At 41.4% G+C, this 26,935-nt stretch overlaps 2 protein-coding genes across 6 annotated transcripts in view; one reads left to right on the forward strand and one right to left on the reverse strand.

The window, feature by feature from the left end:
- Nucleotides 1-1,959: 1,959 nt before the first annotated feature.
- Nucleotides 1,960-7,079, reverse strand: LOC138422828 (SH3 and PX domain-containing protein 2B-like). Its single transcript, XM_069558328.1, has 6 exons — nt 7,055-7,079; nt 4,050-4,220; nt 3,649-3,830; nt 2,630-3,579; nt 2,442-2,490; nt 1,960-2,318 (listed from the first exon to the last, which is right to left on the reverse strand). The coding sequence occupies exons 1-4, from the start codon at nt 7,077-7,079 to the stop codon at nt 3,043-3,045; spliced, it is 915 nt and encodes a 304-aa protein (XP_069414429.1). The 3' UTR covers nt 1,960-2,318; nt 2,442-2,490; nt 2,630-3,042.
- The window catches only part of INPP4B (inositol polyphosphate-4-phosphatase type II B), an 883,288-nt gene continuing 858,480 nt past the window's right edge, over nt 2,128-26,935 (forward strand). For 2 of the 5 annotated variants that reach the window (XM_069556830.1, XM_069556833.1), the window contains exon 1: nt 2,128-2,320. The gene's annotated coding sequence lies outside the window, so the exon portion shown is untranslated. Of the gene's footprint in view, nt 2,321-2,684; nt 3,706-26,935 lie in introns of those variants that run through there. The other 3 variants (XM_069556829.1, XM_069556838.1, XM_069556832.1) reach the window with 2 other exon arrangements.

Raw genomic sequence — 26,935 nt, forward strand, 5'->3', positions numbered from 1 at the left:
GGGAGGGGGTCAGGAACCCCTCCCCATGTTGTGGGAGTCTTTTCCTTCCCTTCCTGCCTCAGCCTACCACTATTATCCATGTGAGTGCTACAGTAGCAGCTATGGGAATGCAACTTGACCATGCCCCCTAGCCAGGATTGTCTGGATTGGAGTTTGGCAGTCAATCATGGTACTTCCTTGAGAATTTGGAACTGGCCCATGGGTCATGAAGTCCAAGACCTATGAGTAATCATGTAACTCAGTGCACACCAGAGAAGCAGAGAAAGTGGGGAGAGAGAGCAAAGGAGGAGAGAGAATGGAGGTAGGGTAGGGGGAGAAAAGGAAAGAGAAACTCATTAATGCCTGTCTCTATTTCCAAGTTGTTACTGACACCCAGTTCCATTCTTATCCTTGGATTACATGGATAGCTAAGTGTCTTTACATTAGTTCCACCCCTTTTACTGAAGTTGGGTCAAATTTCTATTTCTAATAACATCTCCCATGGATTTAATTACACATACACATGTGAACACAAAAGAGATGATCTTATTGTTGGAATATCAAAACAGCTCTCCCGATACTAAGTTTTCAAAAATTGGGATGAAAACTGACTTGACCTACAAAGTTACCATTAGTATTAATAAACTGATGTGATAAACAAAAAACCACTATGCCATACTTGGTGCTATATTTTAGAGGAGACTTTTCATGGTGAAGGCTCACAAAAGCGGAGAGTCCTCCTTGCACCATAGCTATCTCAACAGAAATAAAAATCTCTAGGAACAATGAAAAAGCATGAGCTACTTCCCTGAAAAAGGAGGGTGTAATGCCAGCCCTGTAGATTCTGTGGTGATTTTATTGCTTTAGACCGCAACGTAACTACTGGGAATCACCTTTGATCTGTGTCCCTATAAAGATATATCAAAAGGAAATGAAAAATATTTTGTCCTTCATTGGCAAATGGAGTTATGTTTTGAGAGCACAAGTGGCTAGAAGTCCAAGGTTTGTAAAAGTGGATGCTGAATGAGTTTAATAAGCCATAGAAGAATCTGAATCTGCTAGGCTTATTCAAGAGAAACACTGCCAAATAACTAAAAAAGGTAAATATCAGGCTGATGGATGGATTTTTAAAATGTCATGTGGTACATGTATTTGCTTCATCCTCTCTGCCTAGAATTTAAACTTCCTAGATGATATGCATAGGTATGTTGCCTTTTCCCCAGCAGCCCTGTGAATGGTCTGTAAAAGGTCTTGGTCAGCATGATGAATGTCTTGGTTTTAATTATAAGAGGGTTTTTTGGGTATCTCACTTGAAGTGTTCATTTCCACAAAGACAGTTGCTGCATCTGTTTTACGGCTCTGTCTTTTAGAAGGAAAGGTTTAATACTTCTGGCACTGTGGCAGTCTTCATGCATATTCCTCCCAGCCCCACCCACACCCATCCACCCAAATCTCCATTCAAAGTTGGAAGACAGCTATGCCAAACATCTTTTCAATTTAGTGGCAAAGCTCTGACACCCTCCATTCAAAAGTTATAAGACAGCTATGCCAAACATCTTTTCAATTTAGTGGCAAAGCTCTGGCACCCTGATGTTCTGATATTCTTTTGCTATTTCTGTATTTTTTTTTAATAAAAAAAGGCTGAAACTCTTGCCCAGTGATAAAGTTGCCTCATCTTGCCAGTAGATCTCTACAAACAGGATTTATCCATTGCATCAAGTCCCAAGTATGACAGAGGTTTGTTTGTTTGTTTTTTTTTTTCCTTTTCTTTTCATTTCTTGAGAGGAGTGTGTTCTGTACTACTGCATGAAGGGGAAATTTCACTGTGTAATGGACTCCACAGGTATGATCCATATCCTCCAGGGCCGGCATGGATTGCTTGCCTATTTTCTTTTGGCTTCTCTCCATCCACCTCACCTGCGACGGTAGCTGAGTGTAGCAGAAAGAGCTTGAAGAGAAAGAAGGGGAAGGGCTGCAGGGTGAGAATGGGCCAAGCAGTTTCCGGTCCATAATGTTTATTAATTCATTCTGTTAACATATATGGAAGCAACTGCACGTTAAGCGTGGTTCCAAGTTCTGAGGAAGAGTGATTGGGGTTGGGGGGTGGGGGAAGAAAACACAAAACCAAACCCCCAAGTCTCTGCTCTCATAGGCAGAGCTTCGACTCTAGAGGCAGTTCAGTGCTTGCGGAGCGAAGGGACGCCTAGACGCAGGGAGTGACAGCAGAGGTGACAGCTGGGGGCAGCTCCAGCTTCCGGCTTTGTGTGACTGTTGAGTCCTGACTTACCCAAATCGACTTCTCCATCCCAACTTGGGGAGTGCGGTCTCTGCGGAACAAACTGTAAGCCGTATGAGCATTCTCACTTCTTTTTTAAAATGTAAATTTAAAGTGCTGGTTGGGAGGGGAAAGGCTTGAGGGTGCCTGTCTGGACTGGCCCTCGTCTTCCCGACACCCTCATTACCTTTGAGCCGCTGAGTGGAAACCTCTCCAAGGAAACCGCCAGGTGGCACCTGTAAGGCGCAGATGGGGAGAGCTGTTTGCCCCACACCCCACAACCCGGAATAGCCCGGCTGCTTGCCTTCGCCCGCGGGCTTGTCGGCTAGGCGGTGGAGGAGAGTTAGCCTCCGCGCAGCCTGCGCGATTACGTACCCTGTTTTCCCGACACCCCAAACAACGCTGAGTGTAGATCTGGCCCCAAGCGCCCGGGCTGCTCAAGGCATGTCACATGCTTGTTGGGAGCGGCTCGGCCCCAGTCACCGAGCCGCGACGTGGGGGCTGTTGGTGGGTGGCGGGGGACCGAGCTGAGTTGGAAGCCTCGCCGGTGCTCAGGTCTCCTCCCCTCGACTTCATCCTGGGCCACGGCGGAGGAGTGGCGAGAGACGGGGGTCCCAGGGCGGTGGCAGGCAGAGAAGTCCGGGGAACAGGGGGACACCTCCTCCCACTCTCTCCCGACCCCACGATCCTGGGTCTGAGCCAGGATCCGGGACGCCTCCTCCCGCGGCTTAAAAACCCTGCGGTTTCGGTGGCCCAGGAGCAGTGTGCCGGCCTCGGGTCACTGCTCCCTAAAGCGCTCCGCAGCGGCGAACCCAGCAGCGCAGCCTGGGGACCATCCCCGCTAGCAGAGGGGCCCGGCAGAAGGTCGGGGAGCGGGGAGGCCTCCCACGGAGCACGCGTGTCGGGGTCGTTGTGGATTGGGCGGCCGGGTCACCAACTCCACTCCATCGGTAGCGGGAAGCGAGCTGCGCCAGTTTCGCCGCTGTGGTTGCCGTCGCTGCCTCTATTCGGCCGCCGGTGACATCGGGAGGAGACCGCTGGGAAAGGGCCGAGGAGGAGGAGGAGGTGCAGGGAGGGCTGGGGCGGGGGGCAGAAAGTAGCGGTTGTGCCAGGGGGCGTGTGAGCCGCCGGAGAGGCGGCCGCGCCGGCGATAACTTCTCCCGGCGCGCGCGGCCGGTGAGGGAGCCGGGAGCGCGGCGGGACCGGGAGCCCGAGGGAGGCGCGGGAGCCTCGGGAGCCGCCGCCCGCGCCCTGCGCCCTGCGCCGCCGCCGCGCCTCCGGCGCGCTTCCTCCCGGTTCCCAGCCCCGGGTGCTGAGGCTCCGGTCTATAAATAGCAGGTTACTGCTCCTGCTCGGCGCTCACAGGCTCACCAGCGAACGCCGGAAAGTCAGACTAAAAGTGTCTGCCGCTGCTGCCGCCGCTGCCGCCCCCCGCTCCGCCTCCGGGAGAGGTAATTACCCGCCGGGGCCCCGAGGACCCGGAGGGGGCGTTGGCGGGGTGGGCTGGGTGACGGTGGGGGATCGGGGTGGGGGCCGTTGGAGCGGGTCTCAGTGAGAGCGCGGGGGCACGTCCTGGCTGGGGTGCGGGGTGCGGGGGGCAGAGCTTGTCTGTCTGGCATCAAGTTTCTCAGCCTGGCGGCCCCGATAGCCCCATCCAGAGCCCCGATCCTGAGGGGTGTGGTGTGCTGTGCGGGCTGACTTGGGCTGCCGGGGTACCCCTGACAGCCGCGGACCCTCTGGCCTGGAGCCCCTCGGCCGGGCCGCGCGCCGGTCCAGGTTCAGCGTCCCCCCTCACCCTCGCTCTCTGGGCCCTGCGCTAACTCGGAGCTCTCAGAGCTCACTGACCTTCCAAGGCTGCGCCCACCCTCGCGGTCCTTTTGACGAGGCTGCGGGCGCCCGGGGGACGCGCTCTCAGCCCCATCCCGGCGGCTAAGCTGCCGCCGCCGCCCGCCTAGCGAGAAGTCGTCTTCAAGGCAAGGGCAGGGGGTGGAAGGTGGGAGTAAAGATCATTGATCCTGGGGTCTGGATTGCCCCAAGTTTTGTTTTTTTCCTAAAGGCCCCTCTTGACCCCCTTGAGCCCCCCATGACCACCCCCATTCTACTCCAAGAAACTCAATTCTGGCAAAGAAGCCCGGGGTACGTCTCTTCTTGGCCACCAAGCATCTCTTGAGAGGTCTCAAGAAAAGGGTTAGAAAGCGAGGGCAGTGGCTGGAGGGCGGGGGGTCGTGGTCGTGGTGGGGAGCTGTGGGGGGCGGGCAGGGAAGAATGGTTGGTTGGCGTCTGGAAACTGCGCTGCAGAGTCCACGGGCGCGCTGGCACCTCTGGCAGAGAGGGCCATGCGGGGGATGCTAGGAGCCAGGGGCTGGTTCCTGAACGGACTATCAGGGCTTGCAGCTGGGACTAAGATCAGAAAGCTGGAGCTCCAGGTACCTGCTTTGGCCTCTCCCGATGCCTCTGAAATCTCCCTTTTAGGGGGTGGTTTCTGCCCTTACGCTGTGGAGAGGCACTGGCAGTTACTGTCTGGGGACAAGAGGTTTATAAGGGTGAGGATATGCATATTGATTAGATTGTTGCTGCTGCTGCTGCTGCTGCTGCCCCAAACTTAAAAACCAGGGAGGTTTTTTCTATTACTCTTGTCTTAATGATGCAGATTCACTTTGCCTGTCTCCCCCAACCCCTGCAGCCAAGCGAAGTTTCCTCCCTCTTTCAGAGGTGTGTTCTGTGAGGTCATTACATTATATTATGACTTCTCTCCAGGTGTTAAAACATTTTGCATATCTCCTTCCTCTGTGATAGAACTTGTTTGTAAAGGTGTGGCTCTATAAACTAAGCGAAAAGCTGGCAGGCAGGGGAGTCGATTGTCCTCTTCACCTCAAGAAGGGCACTAGGTAGCTTGTTTGTAAGCATAGGATTACATTTCAAAGACCCTGCTTGTAATAGGGATTTTCTTAATGGATCCTGGAACAGTAATAGTAGTAATCTGTCTGTGCTAAAGCGGGCATAGAAGGTGCAAGGAACCACCAAGAGGGCAGCTGGCTAGTGCAAGAAGTTAAGTAAAAACAGGACTGGGTAAGTGGGCATTGCCTTACTTAATAGACAAAGAAATGCATTACCTTGTGTTTCTTTGTGGTGTACTCCAGTAAGGTAAAGCATTGATGTAAAATTAGAGTAAATGATCAATGGCTTCCTGATAGGTACTTGAGCACTAAAAACTGAACCTCTTGGATCTGTAGTAATGTACAATGCCACTGCAATGGAATGCTTTTTCAGGGTATTTCTTTAAAATGTGATTTAGAACATTGTCCTTGAAAGGTTATGAACTGTGCATGGGAAGAGGGTCTAGATCCTTAGTGTTCGGAATACTACGTGCTGATTGAAATACTGCTCTTATTTTCAAAGATTATTCTCTGTGATTAGGCAAATCAATACTTATTTGTGATAAATTAATGACCAGTTAAGATGTACATATTTATAACTCTGTTTTGCTTTTGATTCTTTGATAAAGTATAAGAAAAACCAAAGAGACCAAGTTTAGTCTTGTTCTTCCAGCTATTTAAGGAAACACATGGTCAAAGTTATAGGCAGGAAGTACTTTCTATGTTGGGTTTGAGCTTCACTTTGGGGATATAAATTGACTGAATGACTTCATATCTCAGAAGAGTTTTGTCAAAATACTCATAACACAGACTCGTCAGTTAAATTTGATTATAAAATAATGCTATTATACTTGAGTTGTGTGAAATGGAAAAATCATTAAGCTTAGAGAAAAGCCAGATATTTGTTCTAAATTGTGCAAATGGAAAGTAATTCATTTCCTTTCTGAGACCTGGGAGTTTCTTCTAATACAAGTAATATTAATCCCCACATGGTGACAGAAGTAACTTTCACTACTTTAAGACAAAATCCAAGAGAGTGATTCTCCTAAAGACAAAGAAAAAAGTGCAGACTGATCTTGTATCTCTTAGCAACTGAATAGATGTCAGTTATCAGGTGACATCTGAGAATACAAAGTTAAGAAAATTATGAGATAATTAGTGAGTGAAATGCTTACTGAATATCTATTATATTTTCTAATTTGATAGTGCAAAATCCCCAGCCAGTACTAATATTATATGTACAAATATCATAATTTTTGTAATCTGTGTGGAGTAAATTCTTGTCTTTCATAACTATGGGAATTTTAATAGCTAGAAATGTGCCATTTTAAATAATCTCAAGTTTAATATTAATATCCACTTATTTGAAGGCTGTACTTGTCTCTTCTGTATTCCATACCTTACTTTTTCAATGCGTCCTATTTATCTTTCTGAAGCCCCAGGGGATCTGTTTTATAGACATTTTGATACTACTTTTTAATATTGAGTTAGGAATCTTTGATTATGGAGCTCTTTAGGACACATAAATATACACAGTTTCATATTCAGGCTAATAAATGATGTTATCAGACAAATAATTTCAGTTTAAACATTTATTTTCAGGCAAATCCAAATGATGCTATGATTGCATTCTTGAATGCAAGATGCACATAGCTTTTATTTTCTAAAATGCAGTATGTATGTACCTAAAAACACATTAAGATAAGGGAGACAATTTTAAGGAATCTTCAGAGTCTCAGGTATAATTGTCATTTGGATTAAGACTTGTTAGTTCACTTACTTTATATGTTTCCATGACCTTGTAGGCCTAGCAGGAACGTTTTAAAATACCTGTGAAGTTTCATTATTTAACTATCTTGTTTGTGTACCTGCATCTCCTGTGGAATTTTCCTTACATAAGGCACAATTGTAATTGCTGTCTTACCTCCTAGAAGTAGCTTGTCATACATGGTATACCACAAGGCCCAGGACTATCCAGTAGTTGAAACTTCAGACTTTGTTTTTTCCAACTGATTGTAATTTTACTGAACACTGACAGATATAACCCCAGCATAGTATGAAGAGTTGAATTTCAATGTAAAATGAGTTCTTGAATCAGGTTTTCCAAACTGAGTTTCTTAAATTGCAATATTTTGAGTAAATTCTGTCTCCTGCATTGGCAGCCATGCCTGCTAGGTGTCCTTACTGTGCAGTAGAGGCCTCAAAATAGACCCCAAAATAGACCTCAAAATAGACTAAGTGGAACAGACTTGGCAGCATTTATTTGGTTAAGCTGATTAAAGGAAGTTGTGAGAAGTTGTCTAGATCATGTGGCTTTGATCAGAGATTCCTTTGGGAATTATCTAAATTAATGATTTCAAGAGGTTGGAGGCAAGGAGAACTTCTCCTCTGTTCCCCCTCCCCTGCCTCCCTCCCTCTCTCCCTTTGCTTCCTTCCCTCTCTTTCTGTCTTCCTTGCTTCCTTTCCTTCTCTTTCTTTCCTTCCCTCTGTTCATTTGTTTCTTACCTTTCTTCCTGTCTTTACTGGCCCTTCTGGTTGTTAACATGAAGCTCTGCAGCAGGCCTCGTGTTGAAATTACTGAGCTATGTGTCTGTTTTCAACGTTTCCAAGAATGGAGAAGTTCCTGGGATATACAGGCAAGCCCTAATACTCACTCATTTTGAGTGATCAGAGTAACAACAACAATGAAAAAAGCTTCCCCAGATCAACATAAAATATAGTTCTTTAAAATGTCCATATGTGAGTTGTTTTAATACAGCCATTGTTTATAGATGATAAGTACTTTAAAAAGAGAACCTGAGATTTTTCTGGGTCTCAAAAGAGACTGTGATTTTTTTTTTTAAGTAAAGCAGCAATGATTTAAAGGGAATCCTCTGAGCATTTTTCGCTGCAATGAACAAGTGACAGAAATGTGAGTCTTTTACCTTTCACCTTAGTTCTTAAGATAAGTAGTTACAGTGCATCAAGTAGACCAAACTGGGGGCTACCATTGTAAAGCAAATAAAATGTACTCCTTTAACCATAGCCAAGTTCTCTATAGCAACCCTTTCTTTAATCCAGTCTGTCACATGTTTCTCGTTTCATTTTCTTGGGTCTTTTACTCTTATAGTCAAAAGATCAGAGACAGGTTTGAGCAATTAGCACAACTGAACCACAAAAATTATTCACTGCTGTGAAAATAAAGTATAACTAAAAACCAGCGACATCTTAAACTGAAATGATAACCCGTTGATGAGGGAGTCTATGACCTTAAGAAAGCTTAAAAGTATCATTCGTGATTATTTAACATCATATAAAGCCCTTTTGAGTGTTTTCATATGCCAAACTTGCTAGATAACCACATATTCCACTTTGAGTACTGGTGTATATCGCATTCATAATAGAATAGGTTACATACTTGATGCATAGTATTAACAAGTAACCTTTTAAAAATTTCATGTCTTCATTAACAAAATCCGTAACTTTTTATATTTACTAATCTAATAAAATCTTTTTTGACCTAAATTTATGAGACAGTGATGATTTTATGGTATGTGTAATTTCATTTCTCCCTAATTGCCTTCTTCCTTTTAGCAGTTGTGAATAAGTATGTTCTAGAGCTGTCTTTTTGGATAAGTTTGCTTTAAAATAAAACATTTCCGCTTTTCAGAAGGCGTCCATTTGGAGAGGAGACAGTTACCACTAGGTGGCACTATGCAATGCTTAGTAGCTATGAGTCCTTTTATTAATAATTGCAATATATTTATTATTAAAGCTTTTCTTTTACACAGAATTTATTTATATCATGAGCAAGTTAATGAAATTAAAATCAACAGGCAGCTGAATCTTTAGCAGTAGCAGTATATTTAGAAGATCTATTGTTTGTAATAGTTTAAAGATTTGATTGTAATATTTAACACACTCTGCTTTTATGTGAGGTCTGCTTATGTGAGGCATTGCTAGGAGTTAATTGACCTAAACGTGCCAGAATTCTGCTTATGGCCGGGTAAAAGAAAGGGAAAAAGAAGATTAAGTGAACACGATAGAAACCCACCCCTGGCAAATGGTCATTCGAAAACAGACGTTGTATTAACCATTTGCATTAATCTTAATCCTCTCATTAAACAGGCTGAGCAGAATTTTTTCTAAGTGTTGAAGGCTGTAATTGTTCATTTCCTCGGTCTTATTGCCTTTGGGACAATGCAGAAAAGAAAAAAAAAAAGGTGCAGATAGTCTCACTGACACTTTGGCAGTTCCCTAATGTCCTCTATGATAGTGATGGCCTGGCCACCACAGTGACCAAATTGGATTAGCCATGTAGCAGTGTAATTTACTTTATTGTGACAGCTGAAATTTATCCAGCCTACTTCTTGGTTAATCTGGATGTCAGCATCCCTTTCTTTGGCTGAATGATTAAATCATGGACCAGGGCAGAATTAAAATTTATTCCATCATCTGTGCACCGGAAGGGGACCTATGCATTGGATAACTACCTGATTCGAACCTCTTCAAGATCAATATGGTAGGTAGTTCAGCCACGTTTGTTGGACGCAGCAGTTGTGGGAATGGAAACCAAGGGATAAATTGATCCGCGTAAAGTGACGTAATTAAGAAATAATACTTCTTTGAAAGCATTTTACTATGTAAAATTTTAAACATAGTAAAAAAAGAGTACCATGAGCTCTTACGTTCCCATCAGCCAGCTTCAACAATTGTCAAATCACGGCCATTCGTGTTTCATCTACAATCTCACTTACTTTTCCTCTCCCTGCAGTTTTTGGAAGCAAATCTTAGAAGTTTTATTAAAGAAAATATACTTGTGAAGCGGTTATTTACAAAAATAGGTATCACATGAAGGGCGATTTTAAAAAATTACTGAAGTAAGAACACTACATATTTCACCTTAAAAAATTACGAATCTCGGCATGAGATAAATGATGCACAAATTATAAATTTGTTTCAGGAAAATATGGCAGACTGAATCATTAAGGAATAGATTTCAACTTAGGTTCTTGGTCATATTTTTTTAATCAACAGTGGTGTGCAATAGGGACTTCCCTGGTGGTTCAGTGGTTAAGAATCTGCCTGCCTGTCCAGGGGACACAGATTTGATCCCTGGCCTTGGAAGATTTCACATGCCGTGGGACAAGTAAGCCAGTGCTCCACAACGACTGAGCCTGCATCCAGCAACGAAGACCTAGTGCAGCCAAAAATGAATACATAAAGATATGTTTTTTAAAAGCATTCAGTAATGTTCCTTAGGTAGGTAGGTAGGTAGCTGTTAGTATGTGCTTGATAACCAAAGACTGCGTTAGGCTTGTTAGATTAAAACCAATATTGACTGTCTGCATACCTTGTCATCACAGTTTTCTTATGTAACATTTTACTTCTAAAGAGGCAGATACAGCAGGCCCTTGGCATGTAGGAATTTAGCTTGCATGAGTCAAGACTTTACCATCTGTCTGAACTTACTGAAATTACTTACACATAGTAATCTATAGTTTTGCTGAAGTGTGAATTTGAATCATATGGTCCTGGAAACTGATCTTTCAGTGAATCCAGCCAATGGCCCAGCAGTCATAACTCCAGGTCACTATATGGTCTAGCTGACATGGCAGTTCACTTTCTAGAACTAATTACCCCTGGTGAGTGTGTTTAAGGATTTGGCAATCTGAGAAATTGTTTGGTTCCCCCCTTTGAAAATATCATGAATCTCTTAAAATGTACCTGTTGAATTTTGTGTTGAGTTGAAATTTTAAATGAATAGGATTTCTTCAGATTTCAAAAAAATTGACAGTAACCATTACGTGTAAATCTTTGTGATATTATGTAAGAGAAAATATAATTCCATGGTAGAGAAAACAAGTAGTTTGTATCTAAAGCGTTTATGCCATGCCATATTTTTCATATGTATAGATTATATAGGCAAAAAGCCCCTGTATAATTTTAATACTAAGACACATAATTTTTTTGGCTGTTTTGAAATTTACTATAATGTTTTCTTTCCTGGGTGGTGTTTTAAAGACTGCCTCCCAATTTATTCATGCTATTCATATTCTGATTTCACATTTTATGTTTTGGGTGGGAGTGAAGAATGGTACATACTCAGAATAGTGTAACAAGAAATAATTGAGCCAGTTGGCTTCCAGTTGATTTCTTTCTTTTTTTTCCTACTCTTTCCCCCCCACCTCCTGCCCCAGATAATAAATGTAATAGCTCTCTATTGGGGGAAAAAAGATGGCAAGTAGAGAAGATTCTTAAGAGGCAGAAAAAAATCACTGAAGGACATATTGTTAGCATTTTATCGTATTTGTTCCTAGAATCCTGTGATTCTAGAATTTTGTCATTCTACAAAAGTTGAGATTATAGTATGTGCATGTGTGTGTGTGTGAGAATGTCTTCTGACTTGTTCCACTTAGAATTCTGTTGTTCAATTCAGTGCAGAATTGATTGAGCACCTCCTGTGTCCTGGGCTTCCCAGGTGGTGCTAACGATAAAGAACCTGCCTGCCAGTGCAGGAGACATGAGAGATGTGGGTTTGATCCCTGGGTCAGGAAGATGCCCTGGAGGAGGACATGGCAACTCACTCCAGTATTCTTGCCTGGAGAATCCTGTGGACAGAGGAGCCTGCAGACTACAGTCCTTAGGGTCGCAAAGAGTTGGGACATGACTGAAGCGACTTAGCATGCGTGCACTTCTATGTGCTAGGTACTGTGCTAAGCTCTATTTTGGCTTATAGCAATGAATTAAAAATAAAATCAGCCTATAAACACTTCTCTAACCTCTTTTTTAATTAAAATTTTGGTTATTATTTAGTTGCTATTTGATGGTTAGGCATACAAATCACACTCATTAGTTTAGCTATTTCTACAACTTTGACTTCTACACTATTGGCATTTTTTTTTCCTTTAACACACTGTGATAAATCTTTTCTGTATGACCTCATTTTCTAATATCCCTTGTCTATCATTTTACTGTTTTCTTAGGGATGATTCCTAGAAATAATGTACTGGATAAAAGTATGAACCTTTCAAAAATTCCTCATACATATTGCCAAACTGCATTTTTTTCAAAGACTGCACCTGTTTCATTCTCCCTGGAAGTACTATAGTCACAGCTCCATCCTCACTGGCATTGAGGGATATGGTTATTTTTTATTAAGTTTGTTATTTGGAGTGAGGAAGACAATTTTAACAATATCAAACAGAACAAGAATACTTATTGTGCGCCTTGTATAGGCCATTCATCGCATAAGAACTTGATCTATATTAGCTCATTTAATCTTTGCAATAGCTATTAAGAGGAGGACTCTATTACCATCCCATTTTAAAAGTTAGGAACTTACTTTTTTGAGTGGTTAAGTGACTTCTCCAAAGTCACATAACTAGTAAGTGCTTGAATTGGATCTTGGACCAAGACTGATTTTACTGTAAAGCCTAGGCTTTAAAGTACTGCATTCTTCCACTATTGTTTTTTTTAAGTGGTGCTGAACATAATTTTGTTTCAAAGATCCAACTTTTAAAATTTAATTTGATTTATTTATTTTATGTGTAGTTGATTTACAATGTGTTAGTTTCAGGTATACAGCAAGGTGATTCATATATATATATACACACACATGTATATCCTTTTTCATATTCTTTTCTATTACAGGTTATTACAAGATAGTGAATATAGTTCTATATTCTATAGAGCTATAGCATACAATGTGTATAGTGTGCTATATTCACTAGGTCCTTGCTGTTTGAGGCTGAGCATTTTTGAAATGCTTATTTTCATTTGTACTTTCAATATCAATTTATATTTTCTCCTGTTTGCATATTGGGACCTTGATTTTCTTTTAATCAATTTTAGTGGTTTTTTATGATACTGTATATTTATCATTTGTTATCTGTATTGCTTTTCTTTCTTATATTTTTTAACATATGAAAGTTGAAAATATGTAGCTTGAATGGCATATTTCTTCCATTGATTTTTTTTTTACTTAGACAATACTTTCTCATTTATAAAACAGATTGACATTTACCTAAATTATTCTTCCCTTAATTTGGAAGTGGATTGCCATTTCCTCCTGCAGGGGATCTTCCCAGCCCAGGGATAGAACCCACATCTCTTGCGTCTCTTGCATTGGCAGGTGGATTCTTTACCACTGTGCCACCTGGGAATCCCTAAGAGCCATACTAGACATCAGTCACTTTGTACAAGTATTTTCTTGTTTCAAGATTCCTTCTTCAAAATGACCAGGGAGTTAGGCAATATGTACTGTGTACCATGGGCCCACTTGAGCTTTGCTCCTTCCTGTTCAGTGTTTGGCTTAATGGCATCTCATTGTCCAGGAAAGGGAGGGGCACGTGAGGCTTGAAAGCTTCCCTTTCCCATGACTGGGCTATAACCTTTCTCTAGACATATTTTAATTTTAAATTAGTTTCTTAAATTACCCTAAGAAGATACATTCAGTGTAAATTTTTAAAGCATCAAAATGCAGTAGTTCTACTTCTTCAACAGCTTACCAAGGAGTTATCATAAAATTGTTCAAATGTAGTATATATATATAATATCTTGTATATTAAAAAATACAATCCAGCAAACATTGCTCAGTTTGATATTTGGTTTCCAGTTGTCAAAGCTGGTTAAAGTACCTCCAAGATCATCAGTTTTGGCACATTATAATGCATTGACAGGGTTTGGTAACTAGCCTGAGTTGTAGCTTATTTGTTTAAGTCTGTACTCCAGTGATATATATATATATATATATATATATATATATATTTAATGAATGTCCAGAAAAATTTGCATATACACAATTAGTTTCTGTCTTTTAAAAATGCTACATAGCTCTATACTCCAGCTCTCTTCCACTGACCCTGGTATATAAAACAATTTGCATATTGGAATCATGCAGAAGAGAAAGCCTTGCTTTTATGAACATGAATCCTCCAGGTTTTCTTGAAGCCGAGACTTGTTTATCTCAGGCTAAGGACAGGAGGTGCAGGATACGTGGGTTCAGTCCCTGGGTTGGGAAGATCCCCTAGAGGAGGAAATGGCAATCCACTCCAGTATTCCTACCAGGAAAGTCTCATGGACGGAGGAGCCTGGTGGGTCACAGTCCAAGGGGTTGCAAAGAGCGTTTGAGTATGCACAGTGAACCCCACATCTGTTGGTGCCCTGTCTCAGGAAGCTGCAGACAGACAACGGGGAGAAGTATTGTGTGTGTGGGGGGGTGTCTTTACCCTGCTCATCCATACCTCTGATTCCAGTTATATTATTTTCAGTGGTAATTATTCTGCACAGTGACCTGTACGTGTCAGTTACATTTAAGTTACAGACACTGGGTTGTGGTAAGAACTATGTTCATCTCTGTGTTTGAAACTATAGGGACTTCTCTATGGATGGGTCACTAAGTCCGATTCTAGTAACATTTATTTTCCATTTCATAGACTAGATCATTGAGCTCAACAACAAATAAAAACAAGTGAAAGTATTTCTTATGATTTGCTTCTGTTAAGATTTTCTGATTTCCATGCTTAGGTTTCTATATTTCTTTTCAGTTGAATGCTTGAAGCAATGATGCACTCGCAGTGAGGACAATCCTCTCAAAGCCTCAGGACAGTCTTTCTCCCATGGGTTTAAATTTCCCTGTCAAAATTTCTCAGGTAATGGGATGCTGAAGAAAAGTGTGTGTGTGTGAAAGAGAAAAAGACTGACCAGTGTAGACAGGGCAGGGCAAACACACTACAATGGGGATCATAAATCACGTGACACTTGACTTGGGATTCCAACCCTTATAGACCTATATCTCCATAGTATTTTCTGCATCCAGCATATAAACATTAATCATAATTTAAAAATGACTTTAAAGAGTCACTGAAAACTACTTTCTTAGTGTAAGAAATTACCTTTAGTTTAACTATTTCCATGCACCATTTTAGATGACCAAGGTTTTATTTATTTAAAGTATAAAGTGTGTTAATTTTTGCTATAGTGCAAGCTGATTCACGTATACATATATACGTTGTTGTTTAGTCTCTAGGTCATGTCCGACTCTCTATGATTGCATGGACTCCCACCAGGCTCCTCTCTCCATGGGATTACTGGAATGGGTTTCCATTTCCTTCTCTGGAGGGTCTTCCTGACCCAGGGATTGAACCCAAGTCTCCTGCATTGAAAAGCAGATTCTTTACCACTGAGCCACCAGGGAAGCCCCATACATATATTTATATATATTCATTTTAAAAATAGTCTTTCCATTATGGTTTATTATAGGATATTGAGTGTAGTTCCCTGTCCTGTACAGTAGGACCTTGTTATTTATCCATTTTGCAAGGAGATCAAACCCATGTATCCCAAAGGAAATCAGTCCTGAACATTCACTGGAAGGACTTATGCTGAAGCTGAAACTCCAATAATTTGGCCATCTAATGTGAAGAACTGACTCTTTGAAAAAGACCTTGATGCTGGGAAAGACTGAAGGCAGGAGGAAAAGGGGATGACAGAGGATGAGATGGTTGGATGGCATCACTGACTTGATGTACATGATTTTGAGCAAGCTCCGGGAATTGATGATGGACAGGGAAGCCTGGTATGCTGCAGTCCATGGGGTTGCAAGGAGCTGGACATAACTGAGCAACTGAACTGAACTATTTTAATAGCTTACATCTATCAACCCCAACCTCCCACTTATCCCTCCCCCAACCTCCCCCCCCTTTGTCAACCCCAAGTCTGTTGTCTATGAGGGTGACTAATGTTTTGATTTGCTTAGACCAATGTGTGTTTCAGTGCAGGAATCTGAAGAGACCTGGGCAAGTGGACTGATTGTTTGCCTTATTGTCACAAAAGTTTAAAAAGTATAGAGAGATTAATAGGTAGAAGTTTTCAAATAATCTGTTGTACTCAGTAGAAAGGAGAGAGCTTTTGGTACATAAAAGTTTTACTTGAACATTCTACGAATAATAATCACTCCAGAGAAGGTACAAAATCTAGACTCAGGTTGTTCTTTGCTGGTAGAAACTGAGTTTTTTTTTTTAAATTTATGTGCTTATTTATTCATAATTTATTCCCTGAGTACTTGCAAAAATGATTTGAGATGGTTTACAGTAAAACCACATATAAAAATACCAAGTTTTTACAGTAGTTCAATACTAATGTAAAAGACATGTTTTGGAACTTGGCTTAAAGTACTATGCCTTACAAATTAAATTTGAGGATATGAATACTAACCAGTACAGGATCTGAGGTGCTGTAGGCAGAAACACATATTGGAATATTTAAAATCACTACCAAGTCCCACGATTTTGGATACAAATATAACAATTCCTTGATGTGATAGGTTTTCCATCAGACTGTCTGGATGAACTATCATGGGTAGGACCCGATAGACAAGAATTCTGGGCCCACCAAACAAGGCTGGTGGCTTTCTTTCACAGGCGTGTTTTTGTTTCTGTCTTCACATGTTCTAGCTTTAGATACATCTAAAGATACGTGTTGCTTTGAAAATACTGTTCAGTTCAGTTGCTCAGTCATGTCTGACTCTTTGCGACCGCATGAACCGCATCACTCCAGGCCTCCCTGTCCATCACCAACTCCCGGAGTTCACCCAAACCCATGTCCATCGAGTTGGTGATGCCATTCAACCATCTCATCCTCTGTCGCCCCTTTCTCCTTCTGCCCTCAATCTTTCCCAGCATCAGGGTCTTTTCAAATGAGTCAGCTCTTCTCATCAGGTGGCCAAAGTATTGGAGTTTCAACTTCAGCATCAGTCCTTCCAATGAACACTCAGGACTGATCTCCTTTAGGATGGACTGGTTGGATCTTTTTGCAGTCCAAAGGACTCTCAAGAGTCTTCTCCAGCACCACAGTTCAAAAGCATCAATTCTTCAGCTAAAGTATTTTAAAATGCTGTTAAATAAAGACCTACTGTAAGCCTTTGTTCCTCCAAAAATAGACTACAGTGATTTTGATAAAGTCATTGTAACCTTTCTGAGCTGATTTTCTCATCTGTTAAGTATAGATAGTAATAATTATCTCACAGATTTTTAAATTAAGTAGGATTGTATGCAAAAACTATAAATTATAATTTATAAAATACACTTATAAAAGCATGGTGTTAAGTGTACTGACAACCACTAATGGAATTCTGATTACTCAGAATGATCATCTGGGACTCAGTTACAGCTTAACCTGTAATCAAGAAAACTATGTAGCTTCACCGTTCACCCTGATGAATTTTAATCCATAGCCTCCTTATCTATAAACTGATTCATTAACACCCACCTTATAAAGATGTTTGGAGAAGAAAATGGCAACCCGCTCCAGTATTCTCGTCTGAAGAATTCCATGGATAGAGGAGTCTGGCGGGTTATAGTCCGTGGGGTCGCAAAGAGTCAGATGCAACTGAGTGACTGATACACACACACACACACACACACATACACACACACACACACACACAGATGTTATGAGGATTAAATACAGTAAGAATAAAAGCACACCGTGTCAGGCCATAATGAGTAGCAAATCTTCAAATTATTTTATTACTATAATTAATACCTTTTATTTTATATGAATGAATGAGGAATGCCTACATTGTAGTTATCTAACATTGTATTTTCTAAAGTTTTTACAGTTAAATTTTAAATGAAATCCTAGTGTATAAAGTAGATATAAAATATTTTATTAGTATGGATGTATTTTGTGAGATCACATTCTAAAAATATGCTTATGGACAAGATCGATCAATGAAAACAAGGAAGTTCCTTTGTGGAATGCAAATTGCTTAAATCTAGGCTTATAGATACTAGTTGCACAATTATACTGACTCCATCTTGAAATTTGTTTTTTACCTGTTTTCTTTTTATATTTTGGTGCCTTTGATTTTGGTTTATTTGGTGATTGTATTCTGTGCCTTTGATTTTTATATAGGTTCTTCCTCTAGATTATAAATTTATCAAGAATGGGGAGTATCTTAAGTTTATCTTTTGGACCCAGTATCCAATAGAATGCACCACACATGGTAGGTCTCAAAAACATTTTGTGGATGAATGAATAATCAGCAGAGTTGGGCTTATTTTAGCTGAAAAAGGCCTTGTGTTTTTAAAGGTGTTAGGGTATGAAAAGGAAAGGAAATAATAAAATGACTAATCTAAAAATAATGCCTTTAAAAAAAAACAACTCCTTCTTGATGAAGGTCTCAAAGAACTTTGTAAGTAAAGTTCTTGCTACACTGGGAAGACTCTGGCCTTTGAAAGCTATGTGTGTATGTATGCATATGTGTTCTCCTTCATGCATGTGGGTTTATGAGAGTAGATGAGGGACAGAGTGGAGGAAAGGAAGGGAGATGACATTTGTGCAGAGCCCACCATAAACCAGGCACTTGCCAAGCACACTGCCTTGAATATTACCTGTTCTTAGGAATTTTTGCTGCATCAGAACCTGCTAAAGTACACCCAGGAAAATGTTGATCATACTTTGACAGGTAGGCTGTGGGAAACAATTACAAACTATTTGTTGAACTGTGGGGTCAACTGTGTATTTTTTAAGGCAAAGTAATTTGTAGAGTTCTTTATCACCCTTGTCTTATCCATGAGAATCAGCAAGAAAAGGTTGAACTAAATTGGAAAAAAATAAATCCTCATGGGAACTCACGTATTTCCTCTATCCTGATAAAACTAATAATCACTGGCCTTTATTGAATGCTATGAGTGTTTTACTTACATTAACTCTTTCACATCCCACAATTGTCTGAGCTAGGCACTGATGTTACCCCCATTTTACAGGTGAAAATGGTGAGGCCAGAGAGGAAAGGGATCAAACATGCTTGCAGTCGTTCATTGAGGAAATGGTAGACCCAGAATTCTGAGCAAATTCCTTAAGCATCCACCCCTCAGGACCGTACTCTTGCAATCCGATTCTTTGAATATCAACTGCAGAAGTAAGAGGAAGCCTGATGTTCTTTCCAGTTCCATGTCCGAGCTCTTCAGTTCTGCTTCAATTGATAGGAGAGGAAAATGCACCCTTGAGCCGTGGTGCCAGGAGCACGGCATACTCTCCTTGTCGTGGTCAGGAATGGCCAAGGTGATTGTTCCAGACCTGGAAGAGGGAAGCTGGCTAAAAACAATGTAGGTATCTTCACTGGAGATATCTTCAAGGATCCTTCTCTTTGCCATTTGTTTCTTCAAGTTGGGGAAAATAGTGATTATGCTAGGCTCCTCTGTCCATGGGATTCTCCAGGCCAGAATACTGGAATGAGTTGCCATTCTCTTTTCCAGGGGAACTTCCCAACCTAGGGATTGAATCTGGGTATCCTGCATTGCAGGCAGATTCTTTACTGTCTGAGCCACTAGGGAAGCCCAATTTAGTTCTGGTTGGATCCATTTGTTGTGCATATGTTGTGCTGTGCTATTCTGTGTGACCTTGTGGACCTAGCCCACCTGGCTGCTTTGTCCACGGGATTCTCCAGGCAAGAATACTAGAGTGGGTTTCCATGCCCTCCTGCAGGGTCTCCTCCCAACCCAGGGATTGAACCTGTGTCTCTTACGTCTCCTGGCAGGTGGGTTCTTTACCATTAGAGTTACCTGGGAAGCCCTTGTTGAGTGTGTGTGTGTGTATTATATATATAACACACACACACACACACACACACACTACCTAGAGATGCTATAATGAGTATGGCCATAAAGTTGCTCAGTGATTGGAAATCTTTAATCATATACTTTGAATATTCTAGTCAACATTTTTGTGGCCTAAAAAACATCCTAGGTGGAAGGGGACATTTGCTGTGTTTTTCATGAGAGCTGTGGCATCCAGTCTGCTTCATTTACACGGTCACTTTATGTGATCTGAGCACACTTAAGAATTTTACCGGTCACTGAACATTCTACAAGAACATCTCCCGTATGTAGAAATCAGTGTTCACCTCTGTAAAATCTGCTGGTGAAAGCCCTCTTTGGAAGCTGGCAGCTCAAGGTAGAAAAACCACTGCATGGGCTGGATTGCTTTTCCCTCCTGCTGTCTTAGAAGATATATCTTGAGCACGAAATGTATTTTATTTTTAGGGAGGATTTGTTTACACCGTATGGTGCCAATGCTGCTAAGGTTTATTTGTGCCACGGCTGCGTATAGTACAGATACTGGGGGACTTTATCTGTACTGTAAGAACAATTTATTGGAAGAAAATGAGCACTCCTTGGGTGACAGCTCTTCATTAAGATAAACATGCATTAAATCTCAGTCTATGAAGAATCTTATGTTTCTTAATGGAAGGTGGTGTTGCGAGGCAGCGTTGCATGACCATTGCAGATTTATTTGCTGGTCTCCATGGGGCGGCTCATTCGCTGATCACCCAACATAGAGGCTTAATCTTGGAAAGAGGAAAAATATGTGTTTGGTGAAATTGGTGTTTTCAGCCTGATCGTAATTCATTGAAAGCATGAGGGGATCTGCGTGAGCCATGTTCTTGAAATGAATGGGGAGTGAGAAGTCTTTCTTCACCCTTATGAATCCTTGTAGAAGACATTTACAGAGAAATTACTGGAGCTGCGCCCCCATGGGGGAGATTAATGTTTTAATATGCAAAAGCAGACAACTCTCAATTCCTTTTCGCCATGGCACTTGGAGCTGCATGGTCTTACTGCTTTATTTTTCCCTTAAAGCTCGTGTGCCTGAACACTTTCGTAGACTCAAATAGAGCCGCTAATGCCAAGTCATAGCCTTGGTCTAGACTTGAGGACTCTGCTCCATGGCACCACCAAGCTATTTGTGACCTCGCTCTGGTGGAATAAATCTCTGAAGGCACTGAGATTTTCCTGCTCATCCATTTGAATTTACTACTCGATTTACTAGCATCAGAGTTAGGCACTGGAAAATGAGTTAGGCAACCTTAGGGAAGGGTGTGTTTTTAGGCTCTTTTACCACTAATTTCCAGTAAAAGGAAAAGCCAAAGAAAGCATGACCTTTAATAACTCACCACGTATCTACTGTACTCTTGCATCTTACCACCCTTCTTTCGTTTTTCCTGCCTGGCTAAGCTAAACACCACACCTCTGCACTCAATCCTGTTTCTTTCTGAAATCTCAGGGCTCTCTGCTTGGCCATCATTTCTTATCTCCTGTATTTTTGCTTCATAGACTCCTTCCAGTTAGCAGTGAACACACACAAGATTTTCACATGTTAGAAAGAAGAGAACATTGCAATTTGCTGAGACATGGGTAGACCTAGAGACTGTCATGCAGTATAAAGTAAGTCAGAAAGAGAAAAACAAATATATAATATTGCTTATATGTTGAATCTAGAAAAATGGTATAGATGAGCTTATTTGAAAAGCAGACATAGAGACACAGATGTAGAGAACAAATGAAGGGATATCAAGGTGGGTAAAGAGGAGGGATTGGAGGAACTGGAAGATTGGGATTAACACAAACACTATTGACACTCTGTATAAAATAGGTAACTAATGAGAACGGTTTTGTGTGGCACAGGGGGCTCTCCTCAGTGCTCTGTGATGACCTAACTGGGAAGGAAATCCAAAAAAGAGGGGATATGTGTGTACATAGAGCTGATTCACGTTGCCATACAACAGAAACTAACACAGCATTTTAACGCAGCTGCGTTCCAATAAAAATTCAAAAATCAGATAGAACACCCTTCTCTACTGTGTGTCCTGCCCCAGCTGTGCTCACTTCTCTTCCATGAGAGAGCCAAGCCTCTTAGAGGAGACAGTTGATATTTCCTATGCGTTCCTATTGCATTGTAGTCTGGGCTTTTATCCCCACAGCTCCAGAGAAACTGTTTTGGCCAAGGTCATTTAGAGACTCTGGGTTACATTTCACAGCTGGTTCTCTTGTCTTTGACCACTTGGCAGTATTAGGTCTATTAACTATTCCTTTAAAAAAATGCTTTCTGATTTTCTTGATACCAAATATATATGTAAATAAATATATATATGTATGTATTTGATTATATGTGGGCTTCCTAGGTGGTGCAGTGGTAAAGAATCTGCCTGTCAGTGCAGGAGACATGGGTTTGACCCCTGGGTCTAGAAGATCCCCTGGAGGAGGCATGGCAACCCACTCCAGTATTCTTGCCTGGAGAATCCCACGGACAGAGTAGCCTGGCGGGCTACAGTCCAGGCGATTGAAAAGAGCTGGACACAACTGAGTGACTGAGCACACATTGGATTATGTAAATATATAAAAAATGTATCTTTTGCGGAGGGGAGGTCTTCATTGTGGCGAAGGCTTTCTCTAGTTGTGGTGAGCAGGGGCTTCTCTAGCTGCAGCTCATGGGATTCTCTTGTTAGAGCTCACGGGGTTAGGAGTTGAAGCGCATGAAAATAGTTGCCTCCACTGCATGCGGGGTCTTATTTCCTGATTAGGGATCTAACCTGTGTCCCCTGCGTTGGAAGGCAGGTTCTTAACCATTGGACCACCAGGGAAGTCCCCCCAAATGTCTGTATAAGAAAGAAATAATCAGCATGCTTGTACACCTCTCTCCCAATTCTGTCACTCTCTTTGACTGAAACTATAATCAGATCCAAGTTGATTCATTTAGATCAGCTTGGGTAGATTTGACCTCTAATAATATTGATTATGATCTTTGTATGCACGAACACAATGTCTCTCTCTCTTCTTAAGAGAATTTTAATACAGTTTAAACATTTGCTCCATAAATGCTGTCTACATCCTGTGTTACTTGTATTTTTAGGTATCTCGTTTTTATTGTAGTTGTTCAAAACGGTCTCTCTTTTGAAATAACATTTTCAAACTATTTGTTAATGGTGTATAGAAATATTATTGATTTTAATGTATTAATCTTATAATCAGCCACTTTGCCAAAGTCTTTGATTCTGACATTTTATTTTCTGTAGCTAGGCTATTTTCTAAGACTATTTATTGCAATGAGAGACCATTGCTGGTAAATGCTCCTGGCTGCTGCTCACCTTAAACTGCCTTTATGTGCGGCTTGCTATTGAGTAACAGTGCTGCACAGTTCCAAGCTGATCGTCTTCCTCTCAGCACTCTGGAGAGATTGTTCCGCGGTGTTCTGGCTTCTGTTGTGACTTGTGAGGATTCTGCTGACAGTGTAGTTGCCATTTCTTTGTAGTGCTCTAGCTTTTCTTTCTAGTTAGGATAAAAAGAAACCACAAGGAAGAAGGCAGACGCTCAGGAATACCAGCAATGGGGCTTTCAGAGAGGAAGGTGCTACTGGGAACTGGGAGAAGGGAGGGTTGTATAGCCCAAGAGCCCTAACCCTCTGTTAAGAGGCGTCACCAGTCCCTGGGGCTTCCCAGGAAAAGAGCCAAGACCCCAAACACCTGTATGCACTCCCCTTCCTTCCAAACCCCTGCCTGTGCTCCATATTAACTAAACCCAAGCAGAAGTCAAGGGTCATAATATAAGTAACATTAAGGATGAATACACATGAGATACGTACAGGGGGCAGAGAGCTTGGTGGAAAAGGGTGGACAGTGTGGATCTGGAGGATTCAGCGTAGGTATTTAGTCCATTGTATTTAGTTTTCCCTTCACATCTGTCTAGTCATTTTCTGTCACTTTTGTTCCTTTCTCAAATTTCAATCCTATCTTTTATTTCTTTAGGCATCTCATGCATAGTTGTTTATATTAAATCTATTAGGTCTGATATCTTAAGCCTTAAGGTTCTACTGCTTTTGATGTTTCTGCTAACTTCTGTCGTGACGGCTTTTTTTCCCTTAAGTTTATATTCTTTTTTTAAAAATGTGTTTATATTCATTTTTAACGTGAGCACATTTTGGCTAAAATCTGTGGGGTTATTTAAATGTTTAAATTTTATTGTTCATTTTTGGCTGTGCTGAGCCTTCTCTGCTATGTGCTAGCTTGCTCTAGTTGCAGTGAGCAGGGGCTAATCTAGTTGTGGTGTGCAGGCTTGCTGTGGAGCATGGGCTGTGGAACACAGGCTCAGTAGTTGGGTGCACGGGCTTAGTTGGCCCACAGCGTGTGGGATCTTCCTGGACTGAGGATCGAACCTGTGTCCCCCTGCACTGGCAGGTGGATTCTTAACCTCTGGACCACCGGGGAAGTCTCAGTGTGATTCTTATGGGACCTGAGTGGAGGATCTTTTCTCCAAAGAGGAATTGCATTTATTTCTGCTCCACACCATGGACCTCCACAGCCTCCTCTGTGTGAGCATGTCATTTAAACCTCAGAGTCTTATGAAAGAATAATTATAAATACAAATACAGTTTTTCTCTTTGTTGATGTGTGGAAGTTTTTTAGCCTATGTTTTACAAACAGTACTTCATTTTTTCAGAATTGGAGTTCTGTGTGGGGCTCAGAGTCCTCCTCCACCCAGGACGCAGGTCCCAGTACTTAACACCTATTTCCTAAACCTGGACCTTGGATTTCCCAAGGTTTAGTTCCCTGGTGTTAATGTTCATCATACTGTTTATTTTAATTTGCCATTGAGGGATTTTCTTTGCTGTCTTGTGGAATCAGCATTGTGAATATCATTGCAGTTTATCTGACATCTAAGACTTTGATGTAGAAAGAGATTTCCAGTTCTCTCTCTCTCTTTTTTTAAAGCTTCTTGTCTTGCCCTGTCATCCTTCCCAAAGTCATTTCCTTGCCTCTCCTTCAGACTTGAGGTACTTCAGAGTTATGTCCAATTCTCTCTTCCTGCATCATCTTACATGTATAAATCAATTATCACTTTAATTCACAAGCTTTGAAATCTCTCTGTAGATAGGGATATTGTTGATATTTTTTCACCAGTATCTTCCTAGTGTTTAGCACAAGTGTCTGGTTCATATTTGTGAATGAATGAGTGAAGGGAAGAACCATTAATATGGTCTCCATAGAGAATGATTAGATTGTAGTTCTGTCCGTGAGAGGGGTTGGAACAGTTATGGTACTATGATGGATAAATACCTTCATTTTACTTAACTTTCTTGAAGTTTACACTTCCCTTGAGGAAATATTTACCTTTGGGTTTGTCTCTACCTTCATGCTGCAGGTAATGAACTCAACTTCATATTGAGCATTTTTACCTCTCTCTTAAATATATGTTTGTCTATAATAAACATGGACATGTAGAATTCTCAACAGCTTTAGTCAGTAGTGGGAGTTTTCTGTCTGCCGAGGGCAATGTATTCTATTTGGTATATTGTAACAAGTTAATTGTAACTCAGTTTGGCCTTTATTCCTATTAGTATGAAGACCTTCTAGTTTGCATGTGACCCCAGATAGCCCTAGTGGTAAAGAATCCACCTGCCAAATGCAGGAGACACAAGAGATGTGGGTTTGACCGCTGGGTTGGGAAGATCCCTTGGAGTAGGGAATGGCAAACCACTCCAGGATCCTTGCTTGGAAATTCTATGGACAGAGAAGCCTGCCAGGCTACAGTTCATGGGGTTGCAAAGAGTTGGATATAACTGAGCGCATGTTTTCATTTTTTTTTAATTTAATACATTTGATGGTTGGGCTTGAAGACAGCTTCACGTACAACAGATAAAATAAAATTAAGTTCTGCTAATATTCAGAGCAGACAACACCTGAATATATAGAAAAGGACTTTAAATGCAGAGAGGTAGCAGGCTAGGGTGAAATCTGGCTTGATCAGTGTTGCAGTTTCTATGATAACAACACAGGACTGGGTTGTATCTATGAGATCAATTCTACAAAGAAAAGGATGGAGAACAAGCTCCTGTTTGTCAGAGACAAACCAAACACTTACCCTCAACATGAAGAACTTCTGGTTTTTCCAAACAAGTGCTGACTGACCTTGAAAGTGGTTAACTATTAGAAGCAATAACACAGGATCTGATTTGTATTTTACAATGAGCCTTGAAAACAACAGTGGGGATGTTGACTTCGGGAGTCACAGGTCCTGGAGAAAGGTACCAATAAGTCTATGGACAAAGAGATGCTGCTATAGTTTTCAGGAGCTGCAAAAGTAAAGCTATTTCAACAACAGCGACAAGATTCCAGGAGCTTTAAAGATGAAAATCATCACTGTGCTTTACCTGGGCTATGTTGAAGAGCTTGCTGGGTTATTCATTTTCTCTATATGTCAGAATCTGGTAAGTTGAGTTTGTGAAGACCATAATGGAGACAGCTCTTGTCAAAGTGAATAGAAACACGGGCTTAGCTTGCTGAAAGTTTCTCTAGAGAAGCAACATTTGAAAATAACAATATTAAATATGAAGACACTGTAACCAAAATATCAGAGAGCCCGAGCCTGTTCAGGAGAACAGATCCTGTGAAATTTTAAGGGATGAGAGTGGGCAAGTTTTCCATTCATTTTGTTTGTGTTTGAGCTTAAGAAAACATTTTAGCATTAGGAGAATGGAAATGGGGTAGGGCTCAGCGTGGACTAGGACAGAGGGTTTTGGGAACAGCTGGCAAAATCTCCAGGAGCAAACCTGAAGGACATTTAGCTCTCAGGTAAAATGACTGAACTCACATTATTCATTTTTTGGTGGCATTGTCCTGATGTATATGTGAGTGCGTGCCAAGTCGCTTCAGTCACGTCTGACTCTTTGTGGCCCTGTGGACTGTAGCCCACCAGGCTCCTTGGTCCAAGAGATTCTCCAGGCAAGAATATTGGCATGGGTTGCCATGCCCTCCCCCAGGGGATTGAACCTACATTTCTTATGTCTCTTGCATTGGCAGGCAGGCCCTTACCGCTAACACCACTGGGGAAACCCTTCCTGATGTATGAAGATATTCAAAATGAAGAATTCCTTTAATGAAATTGAAGAGTATATAAGCCTCAATCCTGTGTGCAGCCAAATGCATTTAATCAACTAAAGTTTGGGGAAAGGATTTACATCCTGAAATTTTGGCTGTGAGACCTGG

The sequence above is a fragment of the Ovis canadensis genome, chromosome 17, assembly GCF_042477335.2.
Source record: "Ovis canadensis isolate MfBH-ARS-UI-01 breed Bighorn chromosome 17, ARS-UI_OviCan_v2, whole genome shotgun sequence".
Classification (NCBI taxonomy): domain Eukaryota; kingdom Metazoa; phylum Chordata; class Mammalia; order Artiodactyla; family Bovidae; genus Ovis; species Ovis canadensis.